Below are 19,488 nucleotides of genomic sequence, written 5' to 3'. Positions count from 1 at the left end.
TTAATATTTTTAAAAGGGATTGTCTAAATGACCCAAGAAAAGTTTGGGTAAAATACCCATCATCCAATCACATTGGAAATATGTGAGTTGGAAATAAATTAATAAATAAGTTTCCAACTCACTTATCTCCAATGTGATTGGATGATGAATTATTTAACCCAAACTTCCTCATAGGTCATTTAGACAACCTTTTAAAAATATAATGTTCTAAGGAGTGATATTTTTTGTAACAATAAGAAATAGTTTGAACAAGTCAAGTTACAACTGACTACAACGTAAAGCGAGACATGGATAAACATCATTTTGTTTTGAAAAAAGTATTCCATAAAAATGTTTTATTAAAAGATAAATAGAGAGATGCTAGTAATAAACATTAAATTAACCAAATAAAATAGAACATAACTCACAAAATATGAACAATCTGATTAGAGCATATTAAATGATGCCTTCAAAGCATTATTATAATCCAAGACTCCGAGCTTTCCATGGAGAAGCAACAAAATCCAATGTGCTTGGAGCAACAGCAGCCAATTTTTTTGCCTGAACCAACAAGATTACACCACAAGGCGAGCTTACAAAGAGGATGATGCAACTCAAACGTGTGGTTTGGAGGAGCAATAGATTTCAGTACCACCGGTGGCACTTGGTAGTGCATCTAGGACAACCCTCATTGTAAAGAAAAGGTCTCCATAATGGTTCTCCTGTGTTACTGCAATACCATATTCAAATTCCTCCATAGTCTCAGATTTTACACTTTCTGTAACAAGGGGTTGCATTCTTTCTACTTGCATAGGGGGTGAACCAAACTCTTGATTTGTCACACCATTGTTTGCATTATTACAGCAAAATCTGAATATGTCTAGATGGCAATTTATAAATTGGGAAGACTGGCAAAGCTTTGGTTTATATACCTGTGGGACAACTATGCAGTTAAACTCAATAACAGTACCCGTGGCATGGATATACCTGTGAATACCTAAATGATGAGGTACTTACTGTGAATTCTCACAAGATCCTCATAGTAAAGGATCATGTGTCGGGTGGTATTGAAGTATTCTAAGGCCTTTGCAGCTCTCATCAGTCATCTCCAGATCCTTCAAGTGATCCTTCAAATCAAACATGTCTTTGCTTTGTACTGGTTAGCAATAGTTATGCTTACTTTCATTGATGACTTTTTGAACAAAAGCCTCCACTTCAGTGGTTCTCAATCTCAACAGGATAATAGTCTTCTGCTTTTTCACCCAAAGATTGAATTTGATATAGTTGATGCTATTTCTTGGTCATAAAGATTGTCAAGAAGGGCATTAGTGGAATATAACCACACCACCATCACAAAAATCGATCTTGTACCCTTGGAACACATTTTTACATTTACTCGCTATTATATTACATCAAATATATCAAAATTAATCTGAAGTTTTAATAAATATTAATTAGTTGCTATATAATCTTCTTGTGGCGCATTTTTCATGGATGTGAGAAACCACAAACCTGTTTGTCATCAAAATCTAGAGGCATTAACAATGTTAACAAATGACTGCTAGTCTTTCAGATAGTGAATGACAGGACTTGTGAGAACTAAGCAATATTAACATAAGTTGATCTAGCAGCAACCGGGACGAGGATTGAATTCTTCAATATACTGCCTTTGGCAACTATACACATAAAGCATATGAAAACAAAAACATTTCACAAAACCATAGACATGACTGCACAAAAGAATGAGCCAGGCCTGATGTGCCACAATAGCATATTGAGGATCATCAAGTTGAGGAGCAGAGAGAAGTGCAGTCTTCAGAGTGAGTGTTGGGCTCCACTGGTCTTTTAAGAAAATTTTATAATACGCCAATATGTAAGCAATAGAGGGGATAAAAAATATTTCATCATGCTGGATAGGAAAAAAAGATCATAAACCCCTCACTCACACTGCGTGTCAAGTCAAGCTTCGAGTATGCTTAGATTACAAGAAGATATCAAAATAAGAGGCGGTGTCAGTTGAGGAGAATCATAACCATGAACTTACCGCATCCATGTACGTGTCATTAGTAGCCGCTTACTGGATGATGAGCGATGTAGATAAAGCTCAGGATAACCTTCATTCATACGATATAAGAACATGCCATATTATGGGTTTACATGTTGGCATAGAAATGACATATTTTGTTATTGATTTTTTGAAAGAGGATTTGTACAACCAATGTTCTGAAAACCGGACCGGACCGGCCGGTTCAACCGGGAACCGGACCCCTCCCCGGTCCGGAACTCCTCTAAAACCGGCTGCACATCGAACCGTAATTGAACCGATAAAACCAGACTTGAACCGGCCAAACCGGTAAAAACCGCGGGTTGGCCGGTTTTTTCCGGTCTGTTCATTCAAGCCAAAACGACGTCGTTTAGATGATGTTTAAAAAAAAACAGATCGTGAAACAGAGGAGAGAAACCACGTGAACGAGGTGATTGTTTTCCAATTTCCAGTTCTCCTTGAGCGCCGGCAAGCTCCCTCTCTACGGCGGCCGTAGTAGCGCCTCCACCCTGAGCCAGCAACCTTCAATCACACCGAATCTAGCACCACCAGAAACAGGGGACGGCGGCGGCCATGGAAGGAGCAACGAGCATAGAAGAGAAAAAAAAGGGAACCTGAGTCACAGATCTGAAGAGGCAAGTATCACACGCAAAGAAAGGAAGAAGAAAGGAGCATGGAGGTAAAGAGAGGAAGAAGAAAAGAACATGGAGACAAAGAGAGGAAGAAGAAAGGAACAGTGGCTGTAGAAACGCAGAGAGAAGTTGAGACTTGAGAGGTTGTAGAGAGAGAAAATAACCCTAAACCCAATTTAAAGATATCATACTTTCAAAAAAAAAAAAAATTAAAGATATCTTGTTATGATTGCTCTATTATGAATAAAGATATATATTTAAAATTAATAATTGAAATGTAAAATAATAAAAATATATTAGTTAGAAATATATATTCTTGCGTTTTGTTTCTATAAAAAAATTATGGGAAAAAGTTTTTTGTGATTCCAAGGGCCAAAACTAATTCTAATGAAAAAGAAACTTGTCCACACTTGTTATAGACTGCCTTTATACTGATTAAATGCATGAAGAGATATAGATTTGCTTGAGTACCAAACAAATACAACTGAAATATATTGAAAAATAACATAGCAGTAGAATATTGAAAAATAACATAGAGATATCATACTTTTAAATAATTATTTTAAAGATGTATATTTAAAAAAATATTATTTAAATTAATACGGTTTGACCTCGATTTAACCCCGGTTCGACCTTTAAACCTTAAACCAGTGCCTCGTCCGGTTTTCAGAACATTGTGTACAACTATGTTCATTGACAGAAACATGGGGATGTAATTTATCTAAGAGGAAAAGTTGATAATGATGTCATGTTTGTACTTCAAATTACACAACTACTCATGACAGTAGACTTAAAAATCTTGTTTGGGTAGATTGGTGAAGTAAAACTGATTTTTAGTGCGTCGGTGAATTTATTGTTTTAATACCACCTATCGGAAGACCAAATATAACAATCCACTTGTTATATTTTCTGGTTGTAATCTGCATTCTCAGACCATTACATTCGGGTGTGCTTTGTTTGTGGATGACATCCTGGGGGTTGGAAATTTTTTGGAAAAAGTGTGCAACAAACACTCGAAATCAGTCGTCACGGATGGTGATGGTCCTATGAGACAGGTCATCAAACAAGTGTTTCTAGATGGATCACACAAGCTGTGCATGACACTTCACAAAATACATGTGACATTGTGACGAACATATGCCTTTTTTGAGGAATATTGGAAGAAGATGGTTGTCACTTGTCAAGCACAAGCTTGTGCCAAACAAATGGGTCTCCAAAACTACATAAGGTCAATGTGGGTCACTGCATATCTTCGTGAGCAATTCTTTGCTCGAATATCTTAATACCTCACAAAGTGAGGTCATTAATGCTCGAATAGAGTCATATGTTGGCAAAAGTATTGTATTGTTGAGTTCATGCACAATATAGAGCAAGCTTTACAAGCTGGTTGCTGATTTTAAGACTCTTTTTTCATGCACAACTGATTTTAGTCAACACAAGTTCTGAAAATGAATCTTAATATCAGCAACCTAATGCATTCTCTTAAAGCTTGCACTATATTGTCCATTAACTCAACAATGTTATTTTTTCTTTGCCAACATATGGCTTTATTCGAGCATTGTTTCACATAGTGAGGTAGTTTGCATTCGATCAAAGAATTGTTCGCGAAGATAAACGGTGAGTCACATTGACTTTATGTCATGAAGTTTTGGAAATCCATTTGTTTTCTCCGAGCTTGACAAATATCTTCTTCCAATATTCCTCAAACTCATCACATTATTGAATTCTTCCAAAAAGGTGTGTTCTTCACGGTGTTACATGCATTTTTGTGCAAGTGTCATGCACAAAGTCGATGTATTGCATCCGAAAACATTGCCCCCCTAGCACTATAACCATATGTGACAACTGATTTCGTGTGTTACTGTGTTAGTTGCATATTGCTTCAAAAAAAAATTCACCACTCACTTACATGTGTCCTTGGTTTTAACCAGCACCAAAGCACATCAAAATATAACATGGAAATGATGAATACAACAAGAAAATATAACAACTAAATTGTTACATCCAGTCTTCCAATATGTGGTACCAAAAACAAGAACATACACACTAAAAAAAACGGTTCTACTACAACCATCTATCTAAACAAGATTTTTCACTATTGTAATGTTTCGTTGATGAATATAATTGTACAATCCCCTGTTTAAAAGTCAACACGAGAATAGTCTTTTTGTGCCAACATATAAACCATAATATGACACATCCTGACAGCGTACAATGAAGGTTATCCACAAACGACATCAATTTCCATTTAGACGTCTTGTAATCTTAGCATACTAGTATGTATGGATTTTATGGATTTTGTTCATGGTGGTGGATTTTGTTTAGAGCAAAATTTATCATCTATGGCAACAACATTACTTCTTTCCTACTAAAAAATGTTGCACTAGTTTTTAGAGACTGAATTCAGATTAAGCACAAGCAAGCATGTGAAACTTTGACTTTGGTAGGTTTTCATGCTTGATAAAATTTTATGAAGGGTTGATATTGCACAAATGATTCTCAAATAATATTAATAAGGGCGTAGGGGTATTAATTATTAATAGAAAAGAAATTGCAAGCAAAGCAGTCAGTGAATCAACTATACATCAAAATTAAGATTATTTTTATGAAGATATTTTGACAAGAAATAAATCAAATAATGCAAGTCACTGTAATAGCAGCCAGCACCAAACATGCCTACAAATAAGAAAACAACATACAAAAATGAATTGCCTCTATACCCAAGCAATCCACCTGATGGAAACTACGCATGTATTTAGATATCAAATCGTAAACATATAATCATAATCAAATCATCGTTTTACAATCCACATGCAGTTGTAAGTTAACTAAACTAACATGATATCAATTGAGCCTTACTACTAGTTCAGCAATGGTGTTTGAAAATAGACACAAAGAAACCTTACGATGAAAAATTGAACAATAAGTAAAACTTTGTCCTCTTACATTAGAATAGTTTGTGAAGACCCAAATAACCAAAAAAATAAAGTACATAGAGGGTTCGGGTACCTTCGATTAATGGTGGTGGTTGGTTCAAACTTGAGAGCTTGGGAAAAGATGGAAGGATGAAGTGAACCATTGGTTGTTGCAGCGGCACCTTGGAAGAAAGTGTGGAGCGGCCCCGTGATTTTCCAAAATAGGGTTTTAAGTTTTAACCCAATTCTCATTGCTATATATTTAGGTTAAATAAATATATTAAATTAGATAATTCTTTTTTAAAAAATAATTTAATGGATATGAAGTATTAAAAACTAACTATTTAATCAATTTAATTCTTTTTTTTTTTTTGGTCAAAACCTATTTTGTCTAATTTCCATCATCTCAATTATTTTGGGTCGAAATTGAGAAGTGTGGCTTGTACGTTTCCCGCTCTGATTTCTGCAATTCAATCAAAACAGCGCCAACAAATTCAGCTCCTCTCTTTATTTATACCCTCTCCCCTGCGGTTGGAGTGAAATCGGAGAAAATGTTCGGCAAAATTAGGGCTTCGTCTTCTTCGTTGGAAGGTTGCCCCTCCAAGCTTCTCAAAGATGACTCTTTCTCCATCTACGGTACTCTCTCTCTTCCCTCTTTCCTCGTCCCTTTGTTAATTCCTCAATTGCTCAAATTCTGAATCGTTCGTTCGTTCGTTGTTTTTTGATTCAGAGGCTACTCTGATGAAGCTGAAACTCGGTGCTCAACGCGATTCAAGTGCACGTGAATCTTCTCAGGAAATGGAAGAGATTGTAACTGATTCTTCAGATGCAAATATGGATGCAGATCGAAATCTACCAAATGCGTCAAGGTCGCATCATTCACCAGGTGATGATGAGATAATTATGACGGGTACTGACACAGATTGCTCTTCTGTAACTGCATCAGCTAGTTTTAGTGGCGGAGTTTCCACTGGGAACTCGGAACAGCGAAAGCATGGTAATGTTTCAATTCTTCATTTCTTTAAATTGAAGGATTCTGGGCAAGTTACTGGGTCGTCCTCTGGTGGAGGATCGAAGAATGGTAGCTCTGGATGCGTTTCGTCGTCTGGTTCTGTTGAATCTCAAAACGATAGTGAAATGGAGAGTGTTCAAACTTTGCAAGATTGTTGTGAATTGTCTGATTAACAAAGGGGAATGGGTAACTCCCTTCATTCTTATTATACTGTACTGTATTTCATTCTCAGCTTACCCCATCTGCAATGTACCATGTATTGTTATTTAAAATACATCAAAGGTTGTTATCATCATTGAGTTTTTTCAAAATTAAAGTTTTCTGGGTGTTTGCTCATCAATCTTGTTCAGTACAGTAGATAATGTCATCAGTATGCTGAATTTTATTTAGTTGCAGCAACTTCATGTAAGCACGCACGCAAAAGAAAATGGTATGAACTTGAATCTCAGGCAATTGCAAAATTTTATAAAAATTACAGATGAACTTTTCAGACTTGAAAAGCTAATTGAAATATGTAATGCTACATTGACAGCTGGAAACAATGGATCATGTTATTGAACCATGAAACTGTTTGTATCTGTGATTGGGCGTCCGTGATTTTACTATTCTCTTAGCCATGGTGTTAGAACAGGAGTCCATTCGCATAATTCACCTTCCTTGAACCAGAGAGCTGCAAAAAATGGAAATAAGCCAGTTAGTAAAAAATCACATTACTATGGGAAAAGTTTACATTGCAGCACAAATTATCCTTACTACTCTGAAATAATGCGCAATTCAATTGTATCCCAATTACTAACTTCGGAGTTCGGACTCACCAGAATATTCGGTTTTCAAAAGATAACGGATACAATTTTATAAGTGACTGCAACATCAATAACTTATGAGGTGGTAGACTGGTGCTATGTCATGAGGAGATGAAGGATAACAGTTTTTCATGGCGAAACTTGATGCCAGAAGTTCAGAAAAACAAATAGATTAGATTATTCTACACATCACAGTTAACTCTCAAATTCATCTAAATCTCTTGTAAGATTGCTATCAGAGGACACAAACGAGTTAAATTGCATTAACAATCTCTGGTAAGCTCGTACAAGTTGAAGTATACTCTAAGAAACTCTTGATTCTACGCAAGATTACAAATTGGATTTATCCATGGTCTTGGTCTTAATGTACAGTTTTTGGTTGATATTTCAACCGTAAATGAGAAAATTAACGGTTGACATGCCTCACTTTTCTATCCAAAGAGTTTTGAAGTTTTCATTTTTATTTTTGTTCTATTTTGTTCAAGTATTCAACTACAAAGCAATGTGTGTTGGCCAATATGACCGTCAATTGAAATAATTTTATCTTTTATTAATTTCTTTTGTTTAGTTATGGTATTGCCGTATTGGACTGTTCAATATGTGGATATTGATATTAAATTACATTCCAGGACTAGGATATGTTTTTTTAAATACTAATATTTTTGAAGAGTTTAGTTGATTGTGTGACCTGAATTCACTAGAGTTCCACAACTTTACCTAAATTCTCATGTTCAAAACCTTATTGATGGAGGATAATACCACACAAACACTCCCACTCAAAATGATATTACTAATTGTAATGTGCACTCCATCTTCTAACCATATGTTCACCAGCCTTAATCAGTTGCAATAAAACAACATTTGACACTTGCAAAGTCAAGCTCCTAAGGTTTCTTGGAAATTGAAACTCACATTAATCAAAGCAAAATATGGACAGATGCTAAAAACCAGTAAAAAAATTGAAGTTAAAGCTTTATTTTGTATTCATAATACTGCTGAAACCTGCTAATGTTCAAATTGGTAGCTAGCTTTTAAATACTCTCTTTGCATTCACATATATTTTTTATTCCATTTATTTGGATAAAAGTGGATAGCATAAGAGGCTTACCTATTTCACGCTTGCCATTCTCAGGGCTGTCACTGCCGTGAACAATATTCCTGAACAAAGTTCATCACAAGGACTTGTCATTCCTGTTACTCAAATCACCAAGAAATACAGATTCTTTGCAGACTATCTTGATTCTTGACTCAAGAGTCCGTTTGAATACCCGTTAGAGAATATGCCAACGGAAAATAACACACCTTGCGGCATACTTTAACAAAAAGTCGCACGGGATCTGTTATTTTCCCTTTTTTATACTCACTAGCGGGTATCCAAACAGACTTTGAGTCAAGGCACTCAATAGTCACCAGTCAGATGAAAAAGCAACAAAAGTCTTACCTTCCTGTTTGAACAGCAAGGTCTCCTCTTATTGTGCCAGGTTCAGCTTGAAGAGGATCTGTAGCCCCTATAAGCTTGCGTGCTGATGCCACTACACCAACACCCTCCCAAGCCTTGCAAACATAGCATTATATCAGAATTAGAGAACACATTCATCTGGTAGATTGCAAAAATGCAGGTAAAAATGGGATACTGGTGGAGAGAATTATACCATACACACAACAGGACCAGAAGTAATATAGTCAATCAGCTTAGGGAAGAATGACTTTAGTTTTAAGTCCTTGTAATGCTCCTGGAACCATAAACAGTCATAATAAGCCTCAGAAATGTATACATCACATTAAAAGTTGAAGTCATAATAAACATCACAGTTAGAACATTACTGCAAACACAATTTGAAAGACTGTAAGTTCATATCATATGGTATAGAAGTCAATCATGAAAACATGGATAAAATGAGATTCTGTAACCAAATGGTTGGATTCCATATTCTTACATTTCATGCAGCTACAACTAAATCAAATAGCATCTGTTTCGAATAATTAGACAACAGTAACTTATTTATTTGTTACTATACACAGAGTATACCCTCTAGATGATAGGATTGTTCGAATATATCATAATATCTTCTGAGGAAGCAATGTTCTCATTGTTAAAGTATAGTTAACTTATTTACTGTACTATTGTGAGTAGGACCATTGGGTTGATATTTTTTATCGTATCGTCACACACCATATCAACTTCATAGATAATATTATGAGGAGTATTCATTCTCTCTTTCTCCTCCTTTACTTGAATCCCACAATCAGGCCATAGTATCCACCCCGAAGAAAAGTGTCAAGTTTATGGAACTTGTAAATATAAGATTTGCCACCCCCAAACCCTGATTTTTGTTCTCATATCTTTTCAGTTCTGTCCCAGCTCCCCTCTTACTGCAGGTTAACTTTGTCCCAACTTGTCTTTCCACATATTGGTTCCCTTCCAGTTTGTTTTCCTCATATTGGCTTTGTCACAGAACACATATGTCATTTGGCACCCCACCCATTTCATGCCCTCACAAAGGTGCCTCTCTGTTGTGCATCCTTCGCCTCACAGATGTCATTATATCTTCCCTGTATCTAGGAATATTAGAAGATTCTTATAATATATTCTGGAATCAAGCAGTCTTTTAGTTGAGAAACCAATCTTCTCATTCTATTACCTTATTTAATCAGAAATATAGTTTTATGTGATTCACTAGTAGTATGAATAGGACCATTGGGTTGTTACTTTGGACAATATGATTACATTTTCCTTTCTCTCTTTTTTCCTCCTTTCCTACATAAACTCCTTTTTTCAACATTAAGAAAAAAAAGTTACACTTTACCACATGATAGAAAAAATGGACATGATGTGAGATACATATATAATGCGACATAGATACAAAGATATGACAAACTTAAAAATTACAGGACATGACAAGGCTATAATAAAACACATACTCTTAATGTTAACATGCATATCTTAAACCAAAAAGGAGAATCAACATTTTAGAAGTTAGCATGAGTCATTTTAAACATAACACAATGCTATCATTTATCTGAGTAGTCAGTAGGTGATGCATTGGTACAAAAATTCAGGTTAAATGCAAAATACAATCAGAGTGTTGTTTGTTCAGTATAAATTCAACACAAAATGGATGCAGCATGATATTATAAGAATCAAGTATTGCAGCGAGTACAAACCTCAGCTAAATCTTTTGAGCACTGGTAGAGCTTCAAGCCAGTTAACTTAAACCCTTTCTTCTCAAACCTAGAGATAATATCTCCCACCTAAACCAGTTCAACACAATAAGAAAAATTCAGCATTTGCAGGACCATAAGTAAATCATTATCCAAAATAACATCAATTAAAAGAACAAAAACCAGCACATTACAAATAAAAATAAACAATTCTAAGTGAAAACAAAATTAGAGAGAGGCTTACAACGCCACGCTGCACGCCATCAGGCTTCACCATTATGTAAGTTTGGTCAACCTGTTCCTGCACATTAGAAGAAAAATTAGAGGAAACATTTACAAATACATACAGTGATGATAAATTTCCAATTGTTGAGAGAGTGAGTGAGCAAACCAGAGAAGCAATTAAGTGTGGAAGGAAAATGCGGGGTTTGGTGGTGCGGAGGGATTTAGCGTAGAAAAGATGGGATGTTGAGGGAAATGCAGTGAGGTTTTGGTGATGGGTGGCTCGAATTCTGCATTTGGAGGATGAAGTGGTGATGGTTGTTCTCTTGTTAGAAGAGAATGGTGTTGTTGGTGTGAGTGCGAGAGAGGATGTGACACAAGCAGCAGCGGTGGTTCCAGCGAACACTCCCATGGCTACTGTCTGCGGCGGTGACTGACTCTGCACCAGCACCAGCACCAGCACCAGCACCAGCACCAGACCTTGGAGGAAGAATGAAAGAAAGAATAAAGGGATTGATACTCCGAATTTGGATGTGGAAAGTGGGTAAGACCAACAGAGACTTTTTTTAATTATTATTTTTATTGTGGAAATTGTTTTATCTCATGTCCTTTTACTATTTCTAAAATTAATTTTTATTTGAGTATTGTGGAAATTGTTTTATATGCTAGCTGTCTTGTTTATTTTTCTCACTCTATGATATTTTTATAATGATAATGAAATAAGAAATATTTACAAGAGAAAATGTTTAAAAAGTTATGCTTATGATACTTCAAAATTTTGAAAAATCATAATTTAAATTATAGTATTTTTCTTAAAACTAATTATAGTATGAATTTAACCTCTGTAAAATGTATCTATTATATAGTTTGGTATGGAATAGCAAATTTTATAATATGACTTTTTCTCCAAAACAATGTTCTAAAATGTTGGTTAAAAAAAAGTTCTAAAATGATATATGTAAAACTCCTAAGAAGAAGATGAATTTGGTGAACTAGAGCGGCATATAGATGAGAGTTATACTTTTACACTCCTAAAAATTTACAGCACACCCTTACACCTTATTAGGAAGTGTGGAATATCAATGTTCATAACTTTGAGCTATTAGGTTCCTAACTTTCAGCAATTTCGAATTAGATAAAACTTACCCCAAGTTCCTTATATCAATTTCATCAAAGTTGTCCAATCATGTAGTGACATGTGTCTACTCTTTAAAAATTTCACAATTAAGTCTTAATAAATATCATTTACTATGAGATATGAGAAACCTATTTACATTAGCAATTAATTTAGATTTAACTTGATCACTCCCCCTTGGCCCAGGGCCAGGAAGATTTGAACTGCTTGTTGAGCATCTATTCAAAGGTGTCTTCAGCCACTGGTTATGAGAACATATCCACCAATTTCTCTTTTGAACTAATTTTTGTAGGCACTACTTCTCTTCATTGTACTTGTTCTCCAACAAAATAGCAATCCATCTCCACACACTTCACTCTTTTTAAGTTTAATTGGGTCAAAATTGGTGGTATTGAACTGATTTCAATTTTCAACCAGTCCCTTTTTATAATTTAATGATAATAAACCTGTTTTAGTAGAAATAAACAGGTCAAAATTTTATTCAACTAGGAGAGAAAGGCAATCTAGTTTACTTAATTTGTCCTAACATTTGATTCACAATGCATAAATCTCTCTTTTTATTTTCATCAGAGCTTCATTCTACTTGCTTCATTGATGTATCCCCTTTATTCTTAGAACTCCAGTCCACACTGCAGGCTCAAGAAGGTTTGAGACTTATGGCCTATTCTGATGCCTATACACTCTAACTAGGTTCCCCATAGTGTAAATTCGTGGATAACACAAAAGGCAACAGGAAATGATAGTGCATAATTAGGCTTTATGGTCAATCTACTAACTTAAAGTAAATTGCATATGAAATCTGGGATGTTCAAAATGTTATCTACTTATATTCCATTTGGCAATTTTGTTTTCTCGGTGCTGTTAACAGCATGCACCCTCTAGGTTGTTCATTGATCATTGTTTCTCTCTTAACGTCTCACCATCACATGTGATATGATTTCTCACTCCTGAGTTTATCACCCAAGGTGTCCTTGTCGGACTCAAGGATTCTGGTCAACACTCAACATGATGTTTTCCGAGTTGTTAGAGTAGTGCTTAGCCGTGTAGACTGGTGGAGCAAAGGCGGAACATGGTGGTGCACAATGTGTAGCGTACCTGCAAAAAGCACTCAGGGACGCTTAAGTCAGACCAGAGTATAAAAGAGCAACAAAGAAAGAAAAATGAGTCTGCCTTGCTTACATTGAGAGGACTACATTTATGTGTGTTGGCCGTTCGCACATGTTCAATTGCTAGGTGTTAACTGCTTGCCTACGTGACATAAACGATCGGCCACTTAGCAAAACCAGGGCCGGCCCTGGGCCTGTGCAAGCAGGCCCACAGCCCAGGGCCTCCAAAAAAGAAGGGCCCCAAAAAAAAATTCGAATACTTTTTACAGCGCTTTTACTTAAAAAAGCGCTGTAAATAGTCAATCTTTTACAGCACTTCGTACCTGGTATACTATTTAACAGCGGCGAGATGTGCGAAGCGCTGTAAAAGGCCTTTTTTTGGCTTAGTTTTCCTATTAAACTTTCTCCAAAAAAAAATTTAGGGGTCCATTTTTATTATTAACCCAGGGCCTCCAAAATGTCGGGACCGGCCCTGAGCAAAACAACTTAACCTTAACTCTAACAACTTGACCATAGTTATAATAGTTTAACTAGTCTAGTTCAGTCAGCTAGTTAGAGTGTTAGACTATTGAAAGCTTGATATTTCTTTTGTGTGAATTGAAGTTTTATCACTGCGCTTGGGCTTTGATTGTTTTGGGCTGGCCTAATAGCTTTGGGCCAGTTTGTCGAGTCTCGGCCCATATCACAAGGTTTTTCTAAATGCAATCTTACCTGAAATGTTCACATTAGGCTTTGATTGTAGTGATAGTGGTTCCAGCATCTTGGCCAAGTTGTTGAATTGACAAAGCCTAAAATTGCAAGTACAGAAAAAAGCATTATAGAGTATTATTTGGTTTGTTGAAAATAGAATAAAAGAATTGTGGGAATTTACATGTCAATTTCCTCCCTATATGCACACCAAACAACAAGACATCAGTTTATTTCTGGTCTATCCCAAGCAGCTATAACATAGCATTACTTACAGGAAAAGATTTATTCTCACCCCCCAATCTTCACTGCTTTGAAATCACTTGAGTGGTTTCGAATCACCAGAGCGTTTTCAAATCACTGATTTGGGTCCTAATTCACTTTTCTTTAAATAAAAAACAAATTAAGCAAGCACACAACAACTTCACAATGAAACTGTTACTTATTGGATTGATTTCACACATCAAACTGCAGGAGAATGAAGATTCATCATTTAACATTTCCAGCAAGAAGCTGCAACAATAGGCTTTGACTTCCACCCAAGCACCAAGCACCCTTTCTCCTCCACAACAGTGTATCCATCACAAATCTTGTTCTTGAGAAGCCACTGCTTAGCCTGAGCCACCATCTTGATAGGTGCAGCCTGAAACCCAGCCCTGCTCATCCTCCTCCTCCACTGATCCACCCTCTCATGCCTCTCCATCCTCAATGGCCCCTCACAGCTCACAATGTTCTTTATCTCCTCAGCAAAGTAAAACTGCTCCATCTTTGCCCTCTTAGTGTCATACTTTGGCAACATAGCATCCAATGAGTCAAAGATAGCAGAATAATAGTGTAGTGATTCCATAAACCTCCCAAGAAAAAAAGGTCCATTGTGACTTGAATCCTGCTCCACCATCACCAAAACCTTTGGTGAGAGCCCATGAATCATCTGAAGCACCGAATTCAAAGCGCCACGACTCTCCTTAACCACACAATGCAGCTGCAGAATGCTATTGACAACAAGAGCTTCATCATCATTCACCTTGATGTCTTCAGGTTGCAAATTTTCCAAATTCTTCTGCACCACGGAGAATTCCAAGTTAATGCCCAAATTGTTTGCGTAATCCGAGAGTTCATCACCAATGGCCTGGAGTCTGGCAATGCATAGTCCAATCGCTGTGATTCTGAGCCGGCGAACACGACCGTGTCCGCTGGCACGATTAGCGAGGCTGTGGATCAGTCCCCGCCACTGGTGTCCATGAGGTAGACCGAGGCTCATGCCTAGGTCCACTACATGGACAAAACTCTCACCCTCAAAGGCTTCCAATATAGTGGAATTAGCCACAAAGTGTCCAAATTGAATGTGTGGGCATGTCTCATAAACCAACCTGTATGCTTCTTCCATTTCTTCTGAGGCTGCATCCATGATGTTCATCATGGATTGTGAAACTCCTGCACCACTTCCAATTGGCTGAATCAGAGTTAGCCTCTCTGCTAAGCCTTGCACAAAGCAAGAAGCAACTCTCTGGAATGATGATCCAAACACCAAGGCATTGGATTTAAGCTCAGATAGCAACATAGAAGCATGTGCCTTGTCGCGACAAGCCACCGCTTCTGCGCAAGCGATTAGGAGCTGAACAAGCCTCATTCCATCAGCACAACCATCTTCTTCAGCTCCAACAACACTTTCAGAACTATTGGTATCTTCTGGTAACTCTTCAGCAGCAAGGTATCTCTTATAAGTCCTTATGTGGTCTCTGAAATTGAGCCTTGGAATGCTATTCACACTCACACTCAGACTGCTTGATGAGGAGATGCTGAAATCTGCAGAGGAAATGGGGATCATGGTTCTCTTCAGCTTCTTGCTCTCCCTAAAGGTTTCATCGGAAATTGAAAAGGGTAGGGACCAATTGGCAATACTGCTATCCAAAATAGGTAGATGAGGATAGGCATGGAAACCCATTGGGGAGGAGAGATCAAGATCAAGAAGAAACACTGAATTTTCATCTTCAAGAAGGACACTATAAAGAGGAGGGGACATAACTCAAGATTATGCAAACTCGCTTCTCTCTTTCCTTTCTAAGGATATTCAACATCGCTCTGAAAGAACCCTTCTCATGTGATGCCAGTTTATATAGAAACATTAGAAGGAAACCATGATGTGTTGAGTTCCTCGTTCGGCGTGGTGCACGATGATTTTGCACTATGGACAGAATAAGATTACGTAGACGAAGCTGTCAAAGTCTTGTCTTGTTAAATCTTAGCATTGGCAATGCAAGCTTAGATCAATAGGATATCCCCGAGAGCATCGGTTTCCTATGATTTAGGAATTTCATAATCGGTCGGATTAACAAGTGGATGATTAAATAGCAAGCATGTTCCATCTTTGTCACTTTCTATCTTGTCCTGCTGCTTTTTTGGTTTACAATAGAGTATGGGTGGACAACCATGGTTAATCCTTTATAGGGCGGATCATCACACTAAACCTTAAACAACTTGTTATAAAAATATATTCTCAATCATGAATGAAAATCGAACTTCCAATCACACATAATTAAAAAATGAGGTTTGCAACTACCACGTCACACCTATATGTTATTGTCCTATGAGAGAACGAACCACAATGGAAGTGTGAACATTTAAATTTTTGTTAGAGTTCACATAGGTCTCAAATTCTCAATGCATATATATCGCTAAATGAACCAGATGCATAGCAAAATTTTCTATCTAGGGGCAAGTTATGCTCAACATGTGTAGTTTTAGTTGATGATTGGATATATGATGGAAAATTACGGTGAAGTGAAAATCACTCTAGACAGCTACAATAAGTAAATGAAGTTGCTTCTGTTTATCATGATTTTTATTCACCATAACTTTTTAAGCCGAAACATGCACCTTACCATGGTTCAGGTTTATCCTCAACAAATGAAATCGCTACCATTTACCAACAATCAATTCTCAGTGACCCACAGAAAGAATGAAACAGGAGATTCACAGATCAAAGGAACCAATTGCACTAGTAGAAAATAAAAAAGTTGTAGCTTGAAGATAAACTATGGGTGAAACTTAAAGCAGCCGTTGGTTGTTTCAACGTGAAAGACAAGGGATGAAGGCAATGCAGGTGGATTACTTTTCCTTTTACTAGGAATTTTGTCTTCAACAAAATGTAATTTTGTCTTCAGCAAAATGTCACGTTAAAGACATCTTTATCTCAAATTTTTTAAGTACTTGGCGGCTTGTAATAACAACAATATCGAACTCACAATGAAATTATTGAATTGACATTTTTATTAATTAAAGAGCTACAACATTATATAGCACAACTGATAAATCATTTATCTTCGCAAGTATTTAATAAGAGTTCGATTCTTGGGCGAATGAAGTACGATTTGTTAGGATAGACCTATCCACTTATTGTGATCTCTTTGATTAAGAAAATTAGTCTCATAACTGCTGGCTGTGAGACCTTAGTAAACTAAATCAAAATAAATGAAGTTATCTTATGAGGATATTTTAACACGCCATTCAAGTATTTATATACCCAAAATAAACTTTGGCATAAAATAAGCTTGAGTGACTTTGAAAACTTTTAAAGACTAAATTTTTGTGTTACTAAAGTTTAACTCTCAAAGTGTGCTTATCTTGCACTTTCAGAACTTAAACTCCTGAAACACAAAATTTAAGGTACACCAACTATACAACCCTAGTGATAGCCCTTCCTTCCGGCACAGTCAATCCCAAAATCAACATCTCCACCAAGAACAACAGGTTGTGACAGTCATATCAACAAACACCTTTAAATTTTGGATGAAAAATTAAGGTGGATCAATATACGTAGTTTTAAAACTAGGAAGACTAAAATTGCTAAAAATTAACTGGAGGACTAAAATTAAGAAATCACTAAACTAGAAGACTAAAACTGCAATAAAGAAAAAATGTTGGACACACCAAAATGACATGTGCTTATAAAGGGTAGAGCAGCCCTCAACTCTTGAGCTAGCTTTTGGGTTGAGTTAGATCTCCCTAATTATAATATGGTATCAGAGCCTATCCAAGATCCATTTGTTGTGAAGACTTCAATATTTGAGTCACCCGTTGATGTTAATTCCACGCTTCAGATGTCAAGTCCTGGGCGTGAGAGGGTGTGTTAGAAGTCTCACATTGGCTAAAGATATGGTCAAACAAGTCCTTATGAAGGGTAGAGTAACCCTCAACTCTTGAGCTAGCTTTTGGGTTGAGTTCGACCTCCCTAATTCTAATATGAGCATTTACTTTAACATTCTGTTGGGATATCAAATGTGAGTAAGAATTCTCACGTTGGAAGAATTAATAGGGGAGTAATGAGCAATTTATAAGTGAGAGAGCCCATACACATAATGTCTTAAGGTTTTGTGTGAAATATGTGGTGTCCAATCCACTTGTAGTTTGTTCATGTTAGCCCAATGTAGATGACCCCCGGAGTTTTATCCTCTTACGGCCCAACACATTTTCTTCCCGATATTTGGTTGTAGTTTTTTAATTGCAAATTCAAAGTGAAAATTGATGAGAAGAAGATGGAACAGATCCAATTGATTCACTAACAATACAAGTTGTTTATAGACACAACAAGCTAACTAAGATCCATTAATTACAGTTTACAGAAGCCTAACTACTGAACTGATTTAACTATCTTATTACTTATATATACTACTAGCTACTATGATCCAGAGATGAAATACATTTCTTCTCTCATTTATCATATGTTCTTTCACCCAAATGCGCAGGTAATATAAAAACAATTCCCTGAATTCAGTCAGGCCTGGAAGACAGATTAATAAAAACCAATTCAATGCAATTCTTGTAGACCAAATAAAATTTGTAGAGGCAGCTTTCGGCAGCTTACAAGAACGGCATGCATTAACACCAACACAGCTGCATCAGCAAGTGCCAGGTATAAACGACAGCAATAGATGAGCCCCACCAAGCAGCTATATAAATTAGATTGTCTAAATCATCAACTTCTAACTTCTAGATTGTTTAACTTTAAATTGAAATTTCAAAAAAAAAACATTAAATTGATTTTTTTTTTATACGCAAATGTTAGTTGTTAGTAATGTTAGTAAATTAGTGATCCTCAGCTCTCAGGGTTTGAACCCTGGACCGTACACCATTTACCCTCTCAAACCCTTATGTCACATAACTCTTACCACTTGAGCTAACCTTTAGGGACAACAAAAAAAACTTTAAATTAATGATTTTTTTTTTAAATTTCAAATTTTAATTTTTTTTAATAGAAAAACTTAATTAGCTAGTCTCTTACTGCTGATTGATTAATCTATCAGTTAACATGGTTTTGGGGATAATTTAGTTAAGGCTAAAAAATTTGACAAATTTTGAAGAGGTTGTGGTTAGTAACCCACATGGGTCATTTAGACAACCCCTTAATTGAATGATTATGTAAAACAGTTTTACAATATATCAGTGCATAATTAATAACTAAACTCTGTTTAAAAATCAATATAAAAGGTTCTTGTTTTATTCAGATGAAAATATAAAACATAAAACGTAAAAATATTTGAGTTTTATATAACCATATTAAGTAAAGGAAAGTTTTATAAACCATATATGAAAATAAAAAATGATATCAATAAGATAGAAACATATATATTATATACAAAAGCGAGATGACTAATTTACTAACATTACTAACAACTAAAATTTGTCTAGTAAAAGAAAAAATACAGAAGCAGCTTCTTTTTTTTTGACAGGACAGAAGCAGGTTGTTGTACTAGAGAAAATTTCTGAGATTTATTAAGATTTGGATCATTTG

The 19,488-nt window shown here is 36.1% G+C and overlaps 3 protein-coding genes and 1 long non-coding RNA gene across 5 annotated transcripts; 1 reads left to right on the top strand and 3 right to left on the bottom strand.

Moving 5' to 3' along the window:
* Window positions 1-413: 413 nt before the first annotated feature.
* On the bottom strand, window positions 414-5,838 carry LOC130715122 (uncharacterized). Its single transcript, XR_009011556.1, has 2 exons — window positions 997-5,838; window positions 414-911 (listed from the first exon to the last, which is right to left on the bottom strand). It is a non-coding gene; the product is annotated as an uncharacterized LOC130715122 (long non-coding RNA).
* A 143-nt stretch (window positions 5,839-5,981) lies between these two features.
* On the top strand, window positions 5,982-6,870 carry LOC130713913 (uncharacterized). Its single transcript, XM_057563743.1, has 2 exons — window positions 5,982-6,206; window positions 6,301-6,870. The coding sequence occupies exons 1-2, from the start codon at window positions 6,122-6,124 to the stop codon at window positions 6,753-6,755; spliced, it is 540 nt and encodes a 179-aa protein (XP_057419726.1). The 5' UTR covers window positions 5,982-6,121; the 3' UTR covers window positions 6,756-6,870.
* Window positions 6,871-6,944: 74 nt separating this feature from the next.
* LOC130713912 (nucleoside diphosphate kinase 2, chloroplastic) lies at window positions 6,945-11,294 on the bottom strand. 2 transcript variants are annotated; one of them, XM_057563742.1, is made up of 7 exons: window positions 10,939-11,294; window positions 10,792-10,842; window positions 10,551-10,637; window positions 9,038-9,118; window positions 8,827-8,939; window positions 8,494-8,543; window positions 6,945-7,252 (listed from the first exon to the last, which is right to left on the bottom strand). In XM_057563742.1, exons 1-7 carry the CDS (start codon window positions 11,179-11,181, stop codon window positions 7,185-7,187), a joined length of 693 nt encoding a protein of 230 aa, XP_057419725.1. In that variant the 5' UTR covers window positions 11,182-11,294; the 3' UTR covers window positions 6,945-7,184. The 2 variants fall into 2 exon arrangements, with proteins under 2 accessions (XP_057419725.1, XP_057419724.1); XM_057563741.1 differs by having other exon boundaries at window positions 10,792-10,848; window positions 10,939-11,292.
* A 2,607-nt stretch (window positions 11,295-13,901) lies between these two features.
* Window positions 13,902-15,866, bottom strand: LOC130715280 (GRAS family protein RAD1). The gene has a single exon (XM_057565358.1). The coding sequence runs from the start codon at window positions 15,718-15,720 to the stop codon at window positions 14,191-14,193; it is 1,530 nt and encodes a 509-aa protein (XP_057421341.1). The 5' UTR covers window positions 15,721-15,866; the 3' UTR covers window positions 13,902-14,190.
* Between the last annotated feature and the right edge of the window lie 3,622 nt (window positions 15,867-19,488).

This window comes from Lotus japonicus, chromosome 4 (assembly GCF_012489685.1).
Source record: "Lotus japonicus ecotype B-129 chromosome 4, LjGifu_v1.2".
NCBI classification, from domain to species: domain Eukaryota; kingdom Viridiplantae; phylum Streptophyta; class Magnoliopsida; order Fabales; family Fabaceae; genus Lotus; species Lotus japonicus.
This window is presented reverse-complemented; position numbering and strand designations above follow the sequence as displayed.

Bases quoted from the DNA above. Each gene is read 5' to 3' on its own strand.
- LOC130713913 (XM_057563743.1), top strand. From the start codon at position 6,122: ATGTTCGGCAAAATTAGGGCTTCGTCTTCTTCGTTGGAAGGTTGCCCC. The intron at 6,207-6,300 runs GTACTCTCTCTC...TTTTTGATTCAG, and splicing joins TGACTCTTTCTCCATCTACG to AGGCTACTCTGATGAAGCTG.
- LOC130715280 (XM_057565358.1), bottom strand. From the start codon at position 15,720: ATGTCCCCTCCTCTTTATAGTGTCCTTCTTGAAGATGAAAATTCAGTG.
- LOC130713912 (XM_057563741.1), bottom strand. From the start codon at position 11,181: ATGGGAGTGTTCGCTGGAACCACCGCTGCTGCTTGTGTCACATCCTCT. The intron at 9,119-10,550 runs GTTTGTACTCGC...TTATGGTTCCAG, and splicing joins GCTCAAAAGATTTAGCTGAG to GAGCATTACAAGGACTTAAA. The intron at 8,940-9,037 runs GTATAATTCTCT...TATGTTTGCAAG, and splicing joins CTGGTCCTGTTGTGTGTATG to GCTTGGGAGGGTGTTGGTGT.